The 15,914-nt window shown below is 44.9% G+C and overlaps 1 protein-coding gene and 1 long non-coding RNA gene across 10 annotated transcripts in view; one reads left to right on the forward strand and one right to left on the reverse strand.

The window, feature by feature from the left end:
* Positions 1-3,217: 3,217 nt before the first annotated feature.
* LOC136789677 (uncharacterized) lies at positions 3,218-13,205 on the reverse strand. Its single transcript, XR_010828575.1, has 3 exons — positions 13,166-13,205; positions 8,034-8,132; positions 3,218-7,726 (listed from the first exon to the last, which is right to left on the reverse strand). It is a non-coding gene; the product is annotated as an uncharacterized lncRNA (long non-coding RNA).
* The window catches only part of WNK1 (WNK lysine deficient protein kinase 1), a 104,424-nt gene continuing 101,589 nt past the window's right edge, over positions 13,080-15,914 (forward strand). For 3 of the 9 annotated variants that reach the window (XM_066990204.1, XM_066990205.1, XM_066990209.1), the window contains exon 1: positions 13,082-14,476. In XM_066990204.1, the coding sequence (XP_066846305.1) occupies positions 13,697-14,476 (780 nt within the window). In that variant the 5' untranslated portion in view covers positions 13,082-13,696. Of the gene's footprint in view, positions 14,477-15,914 lie in introns of all 9 variants that reach the window. The other 6 variants (XM_066990203.1, XM_066990206.1, XM_066990208.1 and 3 more) reach the window with 4 other exon arrangements.

Raw genomic sequence — 15,914 nt, forward strand, 5'->3', positions numbered from 1 at the left:
AATAGGAAAGCCAAAGCTGTTTGTCAGGAATTAGGTGAGGAAACATGGAGTTCACATGGGAGGAAGTTAGGCATGTGAAAAAGGGCTTGTGTAGCAGGAACTGTGGACTAGTGCTGGATTCCCTACACATTTCATTATTTATTTATTTATTTTTAACAGTACTCTTCTTGTTTCTTGACCAATGATCACATGAACATTCATGCAATTGTCAGCTTGATGTCTCTGTAGATAAACAGAGCACTCTTCCTGAATTGATGTGGTGGTTGCTGTAATGGCCAGATCCACAAGTAAGGGTCTCGTGATTGGCACTTGAGTGTTTCCATATAAAGGTGGGAGCACAACAGAATCAAGTATGAAAACCTAGCTAGTGACGCGAAGTTCTTTCCTGGACATCTGCCAAACAATGCTACCACTGAAAGGCTGTTAAACCATCCGGGAAAACTTCTTCCTCAGAACACAAATTTCGTATATACATTTTTACAAGAAACTTCAATCTCCTGAAAACAGTAAGGCCAATACCAGATGAGGAAAGTAAGAGAAAGGAGGAGAAAATGGAGGCTGAGAACTTCACCTGGTGTAAATTAGTTTGCTGCCTGTAGTAGCCAACACAATATCACTCACCAAGGGATGGAGATAAATTGCAGAATGGCATCTTCAGGACTTTGTTTAGATACTGAACACCTCTACAGTTCCAATGTGGTTTCACTGGTTAGGGATGTCATGTGGGAGAAAAGGTTTTCCCACAGAACAGCTCAAGTTAAATAGGGTGTCCAGTGAGACTATGGTGATGATCCCTTTTCACCAACTTTTAATTTCATGAATCCAAGAAATGTCTGCTACTAGTCAGTAAACCCAGACTTGCCAGCTCATACCTGGAATGGAAATTTCCTCTGAAGAACAGTGATATTTCAAACACTCACATCCCATCTAGCTAGCACATAGGTGGTTCGGAAGAGCCATATGGCCTTCATTAGAACAGGAGGCAGATGGAAATCAGGAAGAGATTAAAACTCTCTAAAAAGAGCTGAAGTTACAGCACATGGTACTTGGTCATTCATTATCACTGGACATATTGTCTTGACACTTATTGCACACAGAGATGAAAATCCATATAAGACAAGGTAAATTAAATATGGTTTTACTTACTAATATGCTTTTCAAACACACATCTCACACATCCTAGCAGAAATCGACAGAAAAGCCGCATTTTAGAGAAACCTGCCTCTGGCTCTCTTAAAGGGACTGCACCATTAATCTAACTGTGCAGGAGCATGATGCATTAAAGGTGTCCCAGGTTGGACAGTGATGACAGAAGCTTGATAATAATGCTTATCTTACTGCTAAGTAAAGAACAATACTATACTACATCACCAGCTCTGGGCCAAATCCCAGCCTCTGATGGTGAGACGATGTAACGGTTCGGGCCTGGAATGATACTGGGGAGCAGTAAGTTAAAAAGGATGCTCTGTAGTAACTCTGTGTGGGGCCTTGCTGCCCCACATGCAAGAGACTTCCTAGAAGAGAGCTGTGCTCTGCATAGACAGGATAATAATGGTTGCTTTGTGAGGGGTGGGTAATGCTATAGAAATCCAGCCTCTGGCTCATGTCAGATGTTGAATACATTATTCAAGTGCAGCAGAATTATGTGATTACTCAGGAGAACGCCCTTGAAGCAATAAAAAGCTTTGAGGGTGAGGCAGAATCTCTAACACTGATAGAAGTATCACTTTCCTTCCTCTTCTGTGTGCAATGGTGAAGTGTCACCACACATTGCCCAGCAGGCAGCTATGCCACCATGGTTCAAGACCTACTGGCCCTTTCTTTCCTAGAAAGTTTTAAGTTAGCCAGCTGAAGTGTATAATGTGTGAACTCTCATGAACTCAGCCTAGCATGAAAACAGACAAAAGTGGTCATTCTGGCCACCACAAACAGGGGGGTTATCTGTTTGCATAGCAGCCAGGGTGAACCTGCAGTCCCCGCTGATGAAACCCTGCCTGGCTTCCACCCGCCTGACTTCACTTGTGAGACGAGTCACGGTTGCATGTGTTGCTCCAAGGCCAAGTTTGAGGCAAGAGATTCCTTCTCTGTCTCCAGTGTTATTTTGGTATATTTTATTTGGCCCAGAATTTGGGAAAACAAGAGGGAGGTTTTCCGTAGGGAGTGGAATGAGGAGGCAGGAAGGGCTACCATATTTCTCCAGACGGAAACTCCTACAGTGTTAGAGTCCAGCACTGCTGCATGTGTCAACAGATCAAATATGATACAGAAGGCCCTCTGCCAACTCTTTGCTACTGCAGCAGCAAACTGGGGAGGAAAGCAGGATCTAATATCCAGTACCACTGAGCTAGGTTCAGCCTGGGCTGCAGGGGGGTGAAGCAGGAAGAAATTAGTAAATTAGTAACCACCTTCTCCTTTCCACGCAGTACAGCATGGGCTGGCCCAGGGTTCCCAGCAGGACGTGGCTGGCCTGCAGAGGCTCAGAGGCAGGGTGATCGGGCCTTCTGCCGCATCATATACAGTATTAGCCATCTCTGTTGTAGGGTTCTTAACATGTGGAGTCCTCATCCCAGTCACTGTCTCCCAAGAAGCCCCTGAAAATTAAGTTGCCTCCAGAGCACCACACTGCACGCTGTGCCCCTCCATGCCAACAGGTGTGATTCAGACCAATAGCTGCTGAGGGCAACAGATTGAGCTGTAATTAGCTGCTGTTAGTCATCCTCTTCCCAAGTACAAATGGTATAACATTTGATTATTTCAACACAGTTGGATGTGGGAGGAAGGTAGGCCTGAAAACATTTTCCTGACAGCATACTTCCCAGCTCTTTTAAAACACCTCTCATGTTGACACTCAGCACAGCATTTCAAATAAGATGCTATTTCCTCTTGCAGAGCAGTGAGGAAAAAATGCTGTCACAGATTTTGTAATAAACATTAGGTAAGCAGTAATTGTACCCATTGTGCAATCTGGAATCCAGGTAGAAAAACAATCCATAGATGGCTAACAGAGAGGTAGCATGTGTCTCAACCATCCAAAGATGTGATCTACTTGAGGAGCACAGAGAAGGGACAAGGTTGAATGTGTTAGTAGGGCAACCTCACACTGGCAAGTGTGAAGAACAAAAAGGCATAGTTTTTAGACTGGAAACTACTAAGCTGACACTGCTGGAGAAAATGTGGGTTACTTATGCTCAGCTAAGCTCTTCATGTTCCTTTCTCACGTAAGTGTTCAGTGATCTGCCTTCAGCAATCTTCTGTTGTGATAGAAATCTCATCTACCATGTAGTGTCAAACCCATTATTAAGATGGTGATGTTTATTCATATTATGAAAACCACATTCTCTAAACAGAAAAAAATACAGAGGCTTTTGTGAGGGTTTCAATAACACTTTTTCCTTTTTTCTTTTTTCTTTTTCTTTTTCTTTTTCTTTTTCTTTTTCTTTTTCTTTTTCTTTTTCTTTTTCTTTTTCTTTTTCTTTTTCTTTTTCTTTTTCTTTTTCTTTTTCTTTTTCTTTTTCTTTTTCTTTTTCTTTTTCTTTTTCTTTTTCTTTTTCTTTTTCTTTTTCTTTTTCTTTTTCTTTTTCTTTTTCTTTTTCTTTTTCTTTTTCTTTTTCTTTTTCTTTTTCTTTTTCTTTTTTTTTCCTTTTTCCTTTTTCCTTTTTCCTTTTTCCTTTTTCCTTTTTCCTTTTTCCTTTTTCCTTTTTCCTTTTTCCTTTTTCCTTTTTCCTTTTTTCTTTTTCTTTTTTCTTTTTTCTTTTTTCTTTTTCACTTACTGCCTCATTATTTCATCCTCCTCCTGAATTCACAGCACCTGGAATACTGAACCTCTCTCTGGAGGTCTTTATGTTGGTCTTCTCAAAATCCTGGAGTTACAAGAGCCAGTTTGGTGGGAGGAAACTGTCTAGGGATATGGGACATCTACAGACCTCAAGCAAGTATAATGTTCTCAAAATCCACATAGTAAATTTCTGAGTGGTAAAAGAGGATTTAACAAGAAAAATTCCCATATATAATAATTTCTGGTTTATTTCAGGAGGGTTTATAGAGAATCAAATGAAAAATAGTTGGGATTCTAGCATTCCCAACATCATGTGTCTGGTCTAAGAGTGTCCCTTGCACAAGCAGAGCCTGCATTGTGTAGTATAGATTTAGACAAATGCCGCTTGTCTGTCTATGGTCAGCTTCTCCTCTTCTCTTCTCTTCTCTTCTCTTCTCTTCTCTTCTCTTCTCTTCTCTTCTCTTCTCTTCTCTTCTCTTCTCTTCTCTTCTCTTCTCTTCTCTTCTCTTCTCTTCTCTTCTCTTCTCTTCTCTTCTCTTCTCTTCTCTTCTCTTCTCTTCTCTTCTCTTCTCTTCTCTTCTCTTCTCTTCTCTTCTCTTCTCTTCTCTTCTCTTCTCTTCTCTTCTCTTCTCTTTTCTCTTCTCTTCACATTTTATTCTTAACAAGCAAACTTGAAATAAAAAGGAATCTAGACACTAAGCTAAATATATGTTATGCAATTGCTTACTCCAACCTTTAGAGCATATCGTTGTCAGCTGGCATTTTTAAAAACTCTGAACCAGCCAGCTGAGCTGGTAACAAGCAGATCAGAAACCATGTCTTAGTGGTGGTTACTTCTCTCTCCTGCACAAAGACCTCAGCAACACTGATAAAATGATATGAACAGCTTAATACGTTGGCATGGTGTACAGGTGCTACCAGTTTTACAGGTGCTAAAGAGGGTGTACATCTTGGCTTTGAAACAGGAGGGGTGGATGATCAAGAAAGTGTCCATATTCAGAGTGTAAACTGATGTGTTTTGTTGTTGTTGCTGTTTTAAGCAAATATTTGTAACTATACCACTTACTGACAGTGATGAACTCATTACTCTTAAAACCAGGGTGATGGATTGAGTTTGCAGCAGTTTGCACAAATAATCAGTTTCACGTTCCAATGTGTCTCTCATTTTACATGTTTTAACTCAGAAGATTTTGAATGCTGTTTTGGGATTGCCACCAAAATAATGACAAGTAAAGCAGAATCAGCTCTGTCTTACTGCGAGCTTATTCCACATTCAAACATATTCAAACTTTTCCATTTTTCCATTCCACAGTTCACTGTGGTAGTTCTAATATTACTTTCTTGTATTACATGAACCCTCTCTGTGGTTTTACGCTTTAAATATTTATAGACTGCTATAATGCCCAAATAATCACATGTCAAGTCCTCAAGAATAATTGTATGGTAAAATTACCTACATTTTAACAGAGCTTTAAGCCCTTGAAGGATGTAATTGATAGCTTCATTATGAAGAAATCTTCACAGCATTGTAGTTGTCCTCCTTTTTTGATGGTTTTGTGTTAGAACTGACTGTCAATACACGATACCTCATGTGAGATATGTTACATACATGGTACAGTGAGGGGACAAAAAATCATGTTCGAGGAATAACCATTATTCTTCTTATGTGTCTGACAACATGTATCATGTTTGAATTTTGGGCAAAGAAACAAAGCACCAACTAGGAAATTTTTACAGTTAAGAGGAAAGCTCCTGCAGATGCTGAGCGCAGAATTTACACAAACTGAGACATTTGTGTGATTTGTGCCTCATGGTATCTTGGGCCACAGCCAAAAGTGTAAGCTGCTCAGAGACTGTTTGGTTCCCCTGAGATTACATACTCCCTGTAATGCAAGATGTTTTTAAAAAGTAATTTACTTACTGTGATATTAGGAGTCCTAATGTGTGGATCTATATTTCCTTCTGCTTGAAAATCCTGGCAAACCTTGTAATGAATGTTGTGTAATCTCTGTCACTTGATTGTGGATCTAATTTTAGGTACTGAAGTTTGATTTGGAGATTTTTTGTACTTTAGAAGAGATCAGAATGATTTGCATTTTCATGACCTGCATTGTTTTGAATCTTAATTGCTGTCCCTGTAATCACATAATCACTGGGAACCTGATCCTTCAGACACTTGCTGTTGTTTGCAATGTAAACTGTCAATGGGACTGTTCATAGGACTAAGTACTGTTTCCCAGCTGAAGTGTTTGCAGATTTGTATCCTGTCTCCAGACACAGTGGAGGGGGTAACGATGGGGGGAGAGGGGGGGAGAAGGTGCTGGGAATAAACAACTCATGGTTCCTTTGGAAGCACCAGGAGTAGTTAAGCCCTGCATCCCAGGCAGGGTGGCACCAACTAGAGGAAATGAGCCTGACTCATCAGAAAGCTTTAATAATTTGCCCTTTATACAGACCTTTCTCTGGACAATCTGCCTACTTTGTGTAGCTGAAAGTTTTGAAGCCATGGCTGTATCTAAAGATACCTGTTTCCTGAGGCTTTGTCCTGTCTACCTAAGGCAGTTGAGGAGTTATCAGAGCAGAAAAACATTGCCCTTACTATAGGCATAGTCTGGTCTTCACTGTGATGTTGGCTTTTACTCCCACAAGGCAAAACCTTTGCATTCTACCTATTGGTGGCAGTAAATAGTTTGTGGAGGGATGTATGAGAGGAGGAGTTGTTTTCAAAGAAAAAATATGAAATAAAAATATTTTTAAAGGCTGAGGTTTCAGGACTGAAACAGCAGAACCACTGTGTTGATATCAGAGGCAGATGAATTGAACGAGTTGTTTCTGAGAGAAAAACATTGAAATATAGATGTCATATACATGTACACTAAACACTTCTAAAAATGTGTCACATCTCAAAGACGGTCAAACTGTGGACTTCAGTTCTGCTCCATCTGAGGTTACTTGTTGAGTTCTTGTATACATCTCTAGTTTGGAGAGGCTGGTGTTTTGTGATGGAGTCATCCATCAGCAATTTGTGACAGTTCTGTCAGGGCTGCCTGTATTAAGGTAGTATCACATGGATGCAAAGGAAACTGAGAACTTCTCTAGTTTATATTGGTTTTCAAATCCACCCAAATATCCCCTCCAGTGGGATTCTCACCTGGAGCTTTAAGACACCCATCAGCCTCACAAGACCTCTGATAAACACCAGGTAGATTCCCTGGAGCATGTCACTAAGATCAAGTGCAGCAAAAGATCCATCACTGTCTGCGAGTCAGCTGCAGCTCCCTGATTCTCTGCCCAGCCTTGGACACAGATTTGAGCAACATGAGAGCTTCTCTGACCTGTGTCATCTGGCAGTGGTCCCCAAGTGCTTGTTTACACTGGATATTTTTTCATTAGAATGTAATTACACCACTGAAACTACAAGAGCGTGAAAACTTTACACGTGTAGCAGAGTTCAAACAGGTATGGGGCTTTGTTGTAAGTCACATTTAATACCAGCATGGTGTATCACCAATAACCACCCTCGCTACTGACAAAAAGCTGCAGTAGGCCATGCATCACCTGAAGATTGCCAGCATTACGTTTCAGGTCTGTGCCTTCACTCCTGATCCCAAGAGCATGCAAGAGGAGCAAGCCAAGTAAGTCTGCAAGTGGTAAGGGCTGTGCAGAGTGCTGCCGTGTGCACAACACACTGCTGTTTTGCAAGGAGAGAAGTCATCTGAGGAGTTTACTCCAGGTGTATATTGGTCTCTTCAGTCAAATCATCATGTTCCTTTTTTTTTCTGTAGGACTTCTTCCTTAGCCAAGGCTCAATTCTGCATGGTGCTGAGCTCCACTGTGAGGCACCGAGTGCTTCTTGTTCCCTGCCATCAGCGGCGCTGGAGGGCAGTCATTATCCTTCAGGAATGTTTGACATCTTTCAGAAATGCTGAGCACCTTACAGTGCTGGAGCTTCTGGGTTAAATAGGACAGAAACAGGTCATGCTTTGCATTTGGCCCAGAGTATTCTTTTGAAGGACATGAAGAAATTCTTTATGCTAGACTATGAGCCTGCTCTTCCCTCGACTGAGATGAATAGTGTTTGATTTTTGTACTTTGTTGTAGAGAGGAACAGGATCAGGCCTGCTGGGTGAGTGATTGATTTTCATCAGCTTGTGGCTGGCAAACAGCAAGCAAGGCAGGTTGGCCACTCCACAGCATCACAGGCAGATTCAGTCACAAACACAGCATCATCACCTTTTTCACACTTTCCTCCGCTTACCTTCATCAAACAGCTCCTCCTCATTAAAGCAGTGCCCCTGCTTCCGTGCTTGCTTTAGATGTGTTATGACACTGCTGTGAAGCACAGAATTCCCTAAAGCTTCAGAGAGAAAAAGATAAATGAGACATCCTGAGCCATCACTACAGACAAAAAAGGAGAACACAATGCTGATTTCAGCAAACGGCCACACTTCCACAACACTTACTCACTATTAGGCTACTCCACAAACTTTTTATGTAAAGAAAGTTTGCAAGAATAGCCACAATGATGACATAAAGAATGAAATGTGCAGACATTTTCCACTCCCCCCAGTATGGATGACATTAAATTTGTCCACAGCACCCCCCATTACGGCTTGATACAGTTTGAAATAGCGTGTGTATAATAACTGAGTATCACCTCTGGTAAAACTCAGTGTTTGAGGCTTTTTTAATGTCCTTTTATCATGTTCCTGTTGTTTGACTTTATCTGAAGCAATTATGTTTAGAGAGCATACATAGACAAATAGATATGCTAATAAAATATACAATAGTTGATAAGATATAAACAACAGGGAGCCTGCAGCACAGGCTACAATGAGCTCCAGACTAAAAATGGTTACTAATGTAACTGAAATCTGTACTTTGGTCACTAAAAAACACAGATAACAAACCAGCAATGTATCCTTCTACTGTTTCTCTGACTGATTTACTTTCACGTGGCTGAAATATATTTGTTAATGTAGATCAAGAGAATGGTGAAAGAAAGGATATAAAAAGAGTTATGCTTTCTATTCTGGTAGCTAGGATGAGGGGTGTGAAAGGGAAATGCAGGTTTCCATCTGATAAATAAAAACATGCTCCACACCAGGCTTATGGCAGGGCTGTCAACATTTTCTCAATCATAAGAAACATCACATAAAATCAACTTCTCTGAATTGAGTCTTTCTTATGCAGTCTGGCTGCCTCTTTCACTGGTCCTTTAGTTAGAGCTCACTCTGCCCAGGTGTCTTGGTCCTGGCGTGTCCTTGTCTTTGCTGCAGAAGTAGCAGACTGCAGACCAGGAAAGTTCAGGAGAGACATATATTTCTGAGCCTTATGAGACTGGTAATTCTTGCTCTTTTTCCAGTTCCCATCTTCTCTGCTTGTTGAGAGACTACCCATGTTCAGAGGTTTTGGCAGGACTCCCCATCCAACATCATCTGATGAATCACCTATTACAGAGTCTGAAGAATTAAATCTACCCAAGGATCAGGGAGATGTTTCCAAAGTTCAGAATGAATGATTTCATAATCAATGACCTGACTTCCAGAGCTACTTGAAAGTACAATATTTCATTAAAGACAAAAGAATAAAAGAAATGTAAGGTTTTAGAATGTTTCCAATTAAAATTGGCTTTTCTGGGGGAAAACAAAACAAACCAGATTATCTGGAAAGTTAAATACTCTGATTTCTCAAACATGGAGTCCTGAAACACTTGGTTTCACTAACTTCCAGCATCAGGAAGCACGAATGAACACTGTGGCATATGCCTAGATTCAAGAAGCATCAAGAAAAAAGAAGAAACTGCTTGAAAAATTTGGCTTGTCACTATTGTTATATGGCACTGTAGCTGCAACATTGTAATCTGCAATAAAACTGACATGAACAGTTTTCTTTGAAAAGCACTTAGGTTCTAGAATAAAATCACATGCATCAAAATTATGGCATAGCCTTCTGTATTGCACAATGCATTGCATAAGAGAAAATAGAGAATAGCTGTTTCACATTAATACTTTGTCACATGGGCAGGTCAGGAATGCTAACGGTGAATGAAATTTCACTGTAGAAAGTAAAACAGAAAAAAAAAGTTTCTGATTCAGTCAACTTCAAAATCACACTTCATTCAGAGTAAAATTTTAAACTATTACCGATCTAAGCACGATGACTGTAACTAAAAGAGGCTTGATAGAAGGAGGATATTTTTACTATGTCAAGTGTCAGCCCTTTGGATTCAATCAAAAGATCTTTTAAGTCTCTTTGCCTGTAATTTCTCAAGTACAGTCAGACTCCTTATTTCAGTGTATTTTTCTTACAGCAACAGGAGAAAAGGACATTTTTAATTGGCTGAGGACCTCTGGCATTAAAACTATTTTAATTACTTGTTTCTAAACATAGAATACAAATAGAATTTACTTAATGCTTTATTAAATCTTGCTGCAATACTGAAATTTTCCATTTAGCCTAAACACATTTTTACAGACTAAAAAAGACAAAATAAAATTGAAGGGCAAGGAACCCCACGCTCTTCATTATATTCATCTTTTTTTAGGTTGACAAAATTAAAACAACACCCACATAAAATGTAGTTGCCAAAATCATTCCACTTCGTTTTGTGAGTCAAAGAAGGCAAAATACATCATTCCCACCTCCAGGTCAGCTGCTCAACCATTTTTTTTATTTATTTATTTTTTTTATTTTTGCCCAGGGGTGACTGCTATACCCATCTCTGCCCAGAAGAGGAGCCAGTGAGAAGAGCTGGGTGTTAGGGACCTCACTGAACACGTTGTGCCCAGACGACTAACCTTACTGAATTTCAAGAGCACTAAGGAATGTGCTGGATCAGACACTGGGGAGGTGCTTTTTTGCATAATTACCACAATTTTCTAGTAGGAGGCTGCCTCAGGCCCCCTGTGGCTATGCACTCCAGGGCTTCAGGTCTCTTCTACAAAGATTTTGCTTAATTAACTAAGAGAAAATACATTTAAGAACAATGGGTGAAAAGCAGTTGGGTAAGAGAGGGGCTGCACGCAAGGTCGCATTTAAACCATTCGTGTAGACCGCAGGGAGGCGGTTCCCCAGGTGCAGCCCAAGCACCTTTTGCAGTGGATCATACAGTAGGTGCGTGGCTGGGTGCAGGCCTGGGAGCTGCCTGCCGAAGATGGCTGATACTGCAAGTGGAATTCACCGAAGAAAGCTGTAGGCTTACACCACAAGGCATGATTTATCACTGTGTTATTTTAGGTATATGCTCATTAAGTTACAACAGGCATCGGGCTGGAGTGAGGTCTGCTGTCTACTCTTGAGTTTGCTACTTATCCCACCCAAAGTGTTTGCAAAAACGCAGCAGGCAGGGGAGGAAAGTGGACCTCTGCTTGAATGTAGCTCCAGAAGGCAACAACAGTGAGGATAGGGTGGCATAGACCAGGGTGGATAATGGGGCCTTGGATGCAAACCCTTGCTGGAGTCCTGCTACTATGCCCCACTGCCCTTAATAGTACAAAGCTAGCATGGATATGCCTGCTGACACTACAAATGAATCTTCATTCCATGATGAAGAGATGCACAAATACCTGTAGGGAAGTGTTGAGTGAACCCAAACCCTGCTTGGTATTAAAGATGTTAATGGTCAATTGCTGGAACTGACATGGCAGTGAAGATAAAGCAGATTGAGTTATGAGTTAATCAGTTTTGATCCGGTCACTCTTTGCTGCTAATCAAATCATGCTGTTTAGTTCAGCTTTGTTTTGGAGAGTATCTGCTCACTTGTGCCAACGCAGTTCTGCTGGAGCACAAAGAATATACCAACTCAGAGCAACTTTTGAAGTGAAGGCAAGCTCTAGAATGCTTACACAGTGCAGAAGTCTTTGCTGAAGAGTTGTACAACAAAGTACGTTTTGTCCCCTTTGTGAAGACTGTATCATTATTTTGTTTCCTGTTATAAAGAGTAGCTGATAGAGAGAAAACAACAATCTTCCAATTAGTGTGGAGTACTGCATTTTTTAGGTGAGAAGTACAAGCATATGAGAATTGCTTCGGTTGGTATTTTGTGACTGGGGGCTTGCAGGGCTCTGTAGGGGCCGTTTGTGTTGTGCTGTGCAGAATGAGTTCAGGCCTCACATCAGCAACACAATGCACAACTTCCTCTAAACTGCTGTTTTAAAAGTAACTTTTTTTTTTTTTTTTTTTTTTTAAAAAAAAGGGTATTTGAAGTGCCAGGGTGTCTCCTGGGAACATATTATTTTCAGAGGGAGATTTCCTAACATTTTATTTCTTGACATATTTTTTAATTATAGTTGCCTAAAAGGCATGGTACCAAATCATTCACGCCTCCTTCAGTACATTCCCAGTGTCTTCAAATGGCTGTTCTCGTAAGAAGGAAAGTGCTTGGTTTTGGTACATTACTATGAAAGCGGAACATGATATAAATAAGTAGATGACTCGTGTGTACCCATGCTTTTTTAACCTGACAGTTCCTGATTTGTGTCAGCGTTCACGTGGGCTCTTCCTGCACTTCTGACTGTTGTACATCCTTTATGCCGCTATAGCTGCCAAAGCCTTGACTCCAACTGTGGTAGGGTAATGATCATTTTCAGGGCAAAGTCTGCAAACGCTGACTCTTTCAGATAATTGGGAGCGCGGTTTACATGCCGGTTATTTGCATTTTAGGTTACCTGGCCAATTGATGCATGTGCAGATGATGTAAACTGAGATTAAAAAAGGGCCCAAAATAGACTACCTCGTGCATACATGGTGCGTGCACCTAAGGGGTTATCTTTGCTGGAAATTTCGAAGCAGCGAGGCAGGGAGGCAGTGTGAAGACGTGGAGCTGAACACATCACGCTCCCAAGGGTTGCAACATGAGTTCTGTGGCGCCCATGGCTGGCCGCCTTCCCCATTCCTCTGGCATCTGCTCTGTGGTGGTACCACCGCCCGCTCCCACCCAGCGGGTGAGTGCTGTCCCCGCGTGAAGGAGGGAGAGCCGGGGTCCATTCCCCCGCGCCCCACATCACCCTCCTTCCCCCTGTGGAGGAAGGGGTTCCCCCATAACCTCCTTTGCGGCCTTACAGGCGCAGCCGCCCCCCCCCCCAAAAAAACTACAACTCCCATGAAGCTCCGCGCACGGCGGGCGCCGCAATCTCCCCGAGCACCCGGCGGGCGGGGCGGCCAGAGCGGACGCTCCGCTATCCCGGCGGGGGGGGGTTGGGGGGGGCGCGGGCGCGCACGCGCAGTAGCGGGCGCGGAAGGGGGCGTGTTGTGCGGCGCTCCCCCCTCCCCGCCCCCCCCGCCGTGTGTCGGTTTCGGGCGCCCGGCGCCATTTAGCGCCCAGACGGCCCCGGGGCGGCTCCGCTGCGCTGCGCGCCCGCCTCCCCGCCCCGCCGGGACTCGGCTCACCTGCGGCGGCTGGGCGGCCTCCGGTGAGGGCGGCTGCGGGCGGGGGGCGGCGGCGGAGGCGGCAGGACCAGGAGGACCGGGAGGGGTTCCGGGCTCCCCGCGAGGCCGCCGCCGTTGGGGGAGCGCGGCCTGGCGCGGGCGGTGGCCGCCGAGCGGCGGGCGGAGGCCGCGGCCGCCATGGGCGCCGCTGCGAGGCGGGGCTGAGCCCCGGGGCCGCGGCTCGGGGTTTTTCCCCCCCCTCTCCCTCCGTCCCTCCCTCGCTGCCTCCCTCGGTCCCGGCCCCGCTCGCGGTGCTCCATGTCGGCCCCGCTGCCCGGCGCCCCGCCGCAGGATGGATGCAGGCGCTGAGCGGGGACGCACCCCGCCGGCGCAGCCCCGCCAGCAGCCGCCTCCCAGCCCCGCCGTGAGGAGCCCCCGGGACCCTCCTCCTCTCTCGCAGCTCCCGCGGCGGCGGCCCGGCGCGCCCGCCGCTCGCTGAGCGGCCTCTGCCCCTCGCCCCCCCCCTTCGTGCCCCCGCCTCGCCCGGCCGCCATGTCGGGGGGCGCCGCGGAGAGCGGCCCCCCGGCCCCCCGCTTCCTGGCGCCGCCGCCGCCGCCGCCCAAGAACGGCTCCAGCTCGGACAGCTCCGTCGGGGAGAAGCTGGGCGCCGCCGAGCACGGAGCCCCCGGCGCCGGCGGGGCGAGCGGCGGAGCGGGGAGCGGAGGCCGGAGCGAGGAGTACCGGCGGCGCCGCCACACCATGGACAAGGACAGCCGAGGGGCGGCCGCCACCGAGCACCGCTTCTTCCGCCGGAGCGTCATCTGCGACTCCAACGCCACGGCCTTGGAGCTGCCCAGCCTGCAGCCCGCGGCGCCCTCGGCCCCCGTGTCGGGAGGCAGCGCCGCTCCCTCGGTGTCTCCCCCCGAGTGTGCCGGCCGGACCTCCGGCATCGCCGCCGGCGCCGCCCAGGCCCCCTCGCTGCTGCTGCAGCAGCCGCCGCCGCCTGCCCCGCTCCCCCTGGAAGGACAGTGCGCTCAGGAGCCCCCCGCCGCCAAGGATGCCGCCCCGCTGCTGCCCAAAGAGGAGGAGGACGAGGCCGCCGCGCTGCCCCCCAGCAGCGCCGCCGGCAGCGCCTCGGCTGCCAGCCGGGAGTTCGAGGAGCGGAGGACGCAGCAGGAGGACATCGAGGAGCTGGAGACCAAGGCGGTGGGCATCTCCCCCGACGGCCGCTTCCTCAAGTTTGACATCGAGATCGGAAGAGGCTCCTTCAAGACCGTGTATAAAGGACTGGATACGGACACCACTGTGGAAGTCGCCTGGTGCGAGCTACAGGTAACGTAAATAAAAATTGTAGATTACCAGAGCACGCTCCATCTCTGAGGTACTCAGCTGCATGCTTGACAACGACAAAATCCATTGATTTTGAGGTCTGCTTTATTTAGATGAGGAGCTGCAGACCTCAGCTGAGCCACTCCTGTGGAAGAAAGGTGGTGCAGCCTTTTCCTGAAGTCTGAATAATTTGTTTAGCTTTTTATCTTCAGAAAATACGTTGCAAGATGTTATAAGAAACAGAATTATATTTTACACCTACAAAAGAAAACTTGGAGGATTGTAGAAATACTTGCACATGGCTTCAGGGAGGCAGAAGAAAAATGTGTCCGTTGCAATGTAAAGGAACGTCAACTTGAGCTAGAATTAATTTTTCACAATTTGTTTAGGTGCTTTTCTTAGAAAAATATTAACATGTAAATTTCACAGATATTTCATGTTCTGTGGCCGTGGATCCTTGTAGGAGGTAACCTTAGAATGTACACAGTCATGTAGTTCATCAGGTTTAGTTTTGCAGAGTTACTGTTTCAGTCTAAGATGTCGGGTTCTTACTCGATACAGGTACAAGGAGGAAAATAGTCTCTTTTCTGAAGCTTTGCAAAACCTCAAGTTTAACGTTTGCAAGTGACTGGATTAAACCGAGTAAGAAACTGTTCTTCTACCAAGTTTCTAGCCAGAGCAGAGCCAGCATTCTGCAGAAGCCCCGTCTAATGATGACAAGAACACCCTTATTTCATGCGAGTCAGAGCTTGTGTAACTGAGAGGCAGGTTGCTGTGCAACAACCTTAAAAGAAGTGGGAAGAGCTGGAGTACCAGGAACAAATACCTGGTGCAGTATTTGGCTTTCAATGCCTCAGTGTTAAATTAAAAGGATAGTGCTTGTTTTTAGGGTTGCTTTAGCACAATCTGTAGGGAGACTCATGTAATATGGCTTTATTATTGTGTGTGTTCTCATGCAATTTAGGGCAGACAAAAGAGCATTGGGTCAAAATCCCAGGAGGTTTTGAGGAGGCTCTAAGCAGATAGCTCAGTGGGGTGAAGTGCAGTACTAGGCCAAAACTTTGTTACCTTCGAAAGCAATTCTGTATCTGTTCCACTGAAACTGACAATTTATTAAAAGATCTCTCAATTTGGATTGATATTTGCTTTTGGATGATTGCTCAAGCATTCCAGCAGTACCTTGGTTGACTATTATATTACTGCCCTTACTTCCACAGTCAGTAAGTGTAGAATAAACTTCCAGTTTTCTTTGAGACCCTTCAGCATGCGCTCTTCCTACATGCTAGTTATGTTCTTGCTGTGGTAGTCTTTTGAGCATTAATTTTGAATAAAAGTGCTGGGCTCTGCTAAAGCTCTTCATATGCAGTTTGAACTGAGAGGAGATTAGTAATCCACCAAAATTATATGACTCTTATTTGAAATCGTAATCTTTGCAGTTCTG

Source organism: Anser cygnoides, chromosome 1 (genome assembly GCF_040182565.1).
Source record: "Anser cygnoides isolate HZ-2024a breed goose chromosome 1, Taihu_goose_T2T_genome, whole genome shotgun sequence".
In the NCBI taxonomy this organism is placed as follows: Eukaryota; Metazoa; Chordata; class Aves; order Anseriformes; family Anatidae; genus Anser; species Anser cygnoides.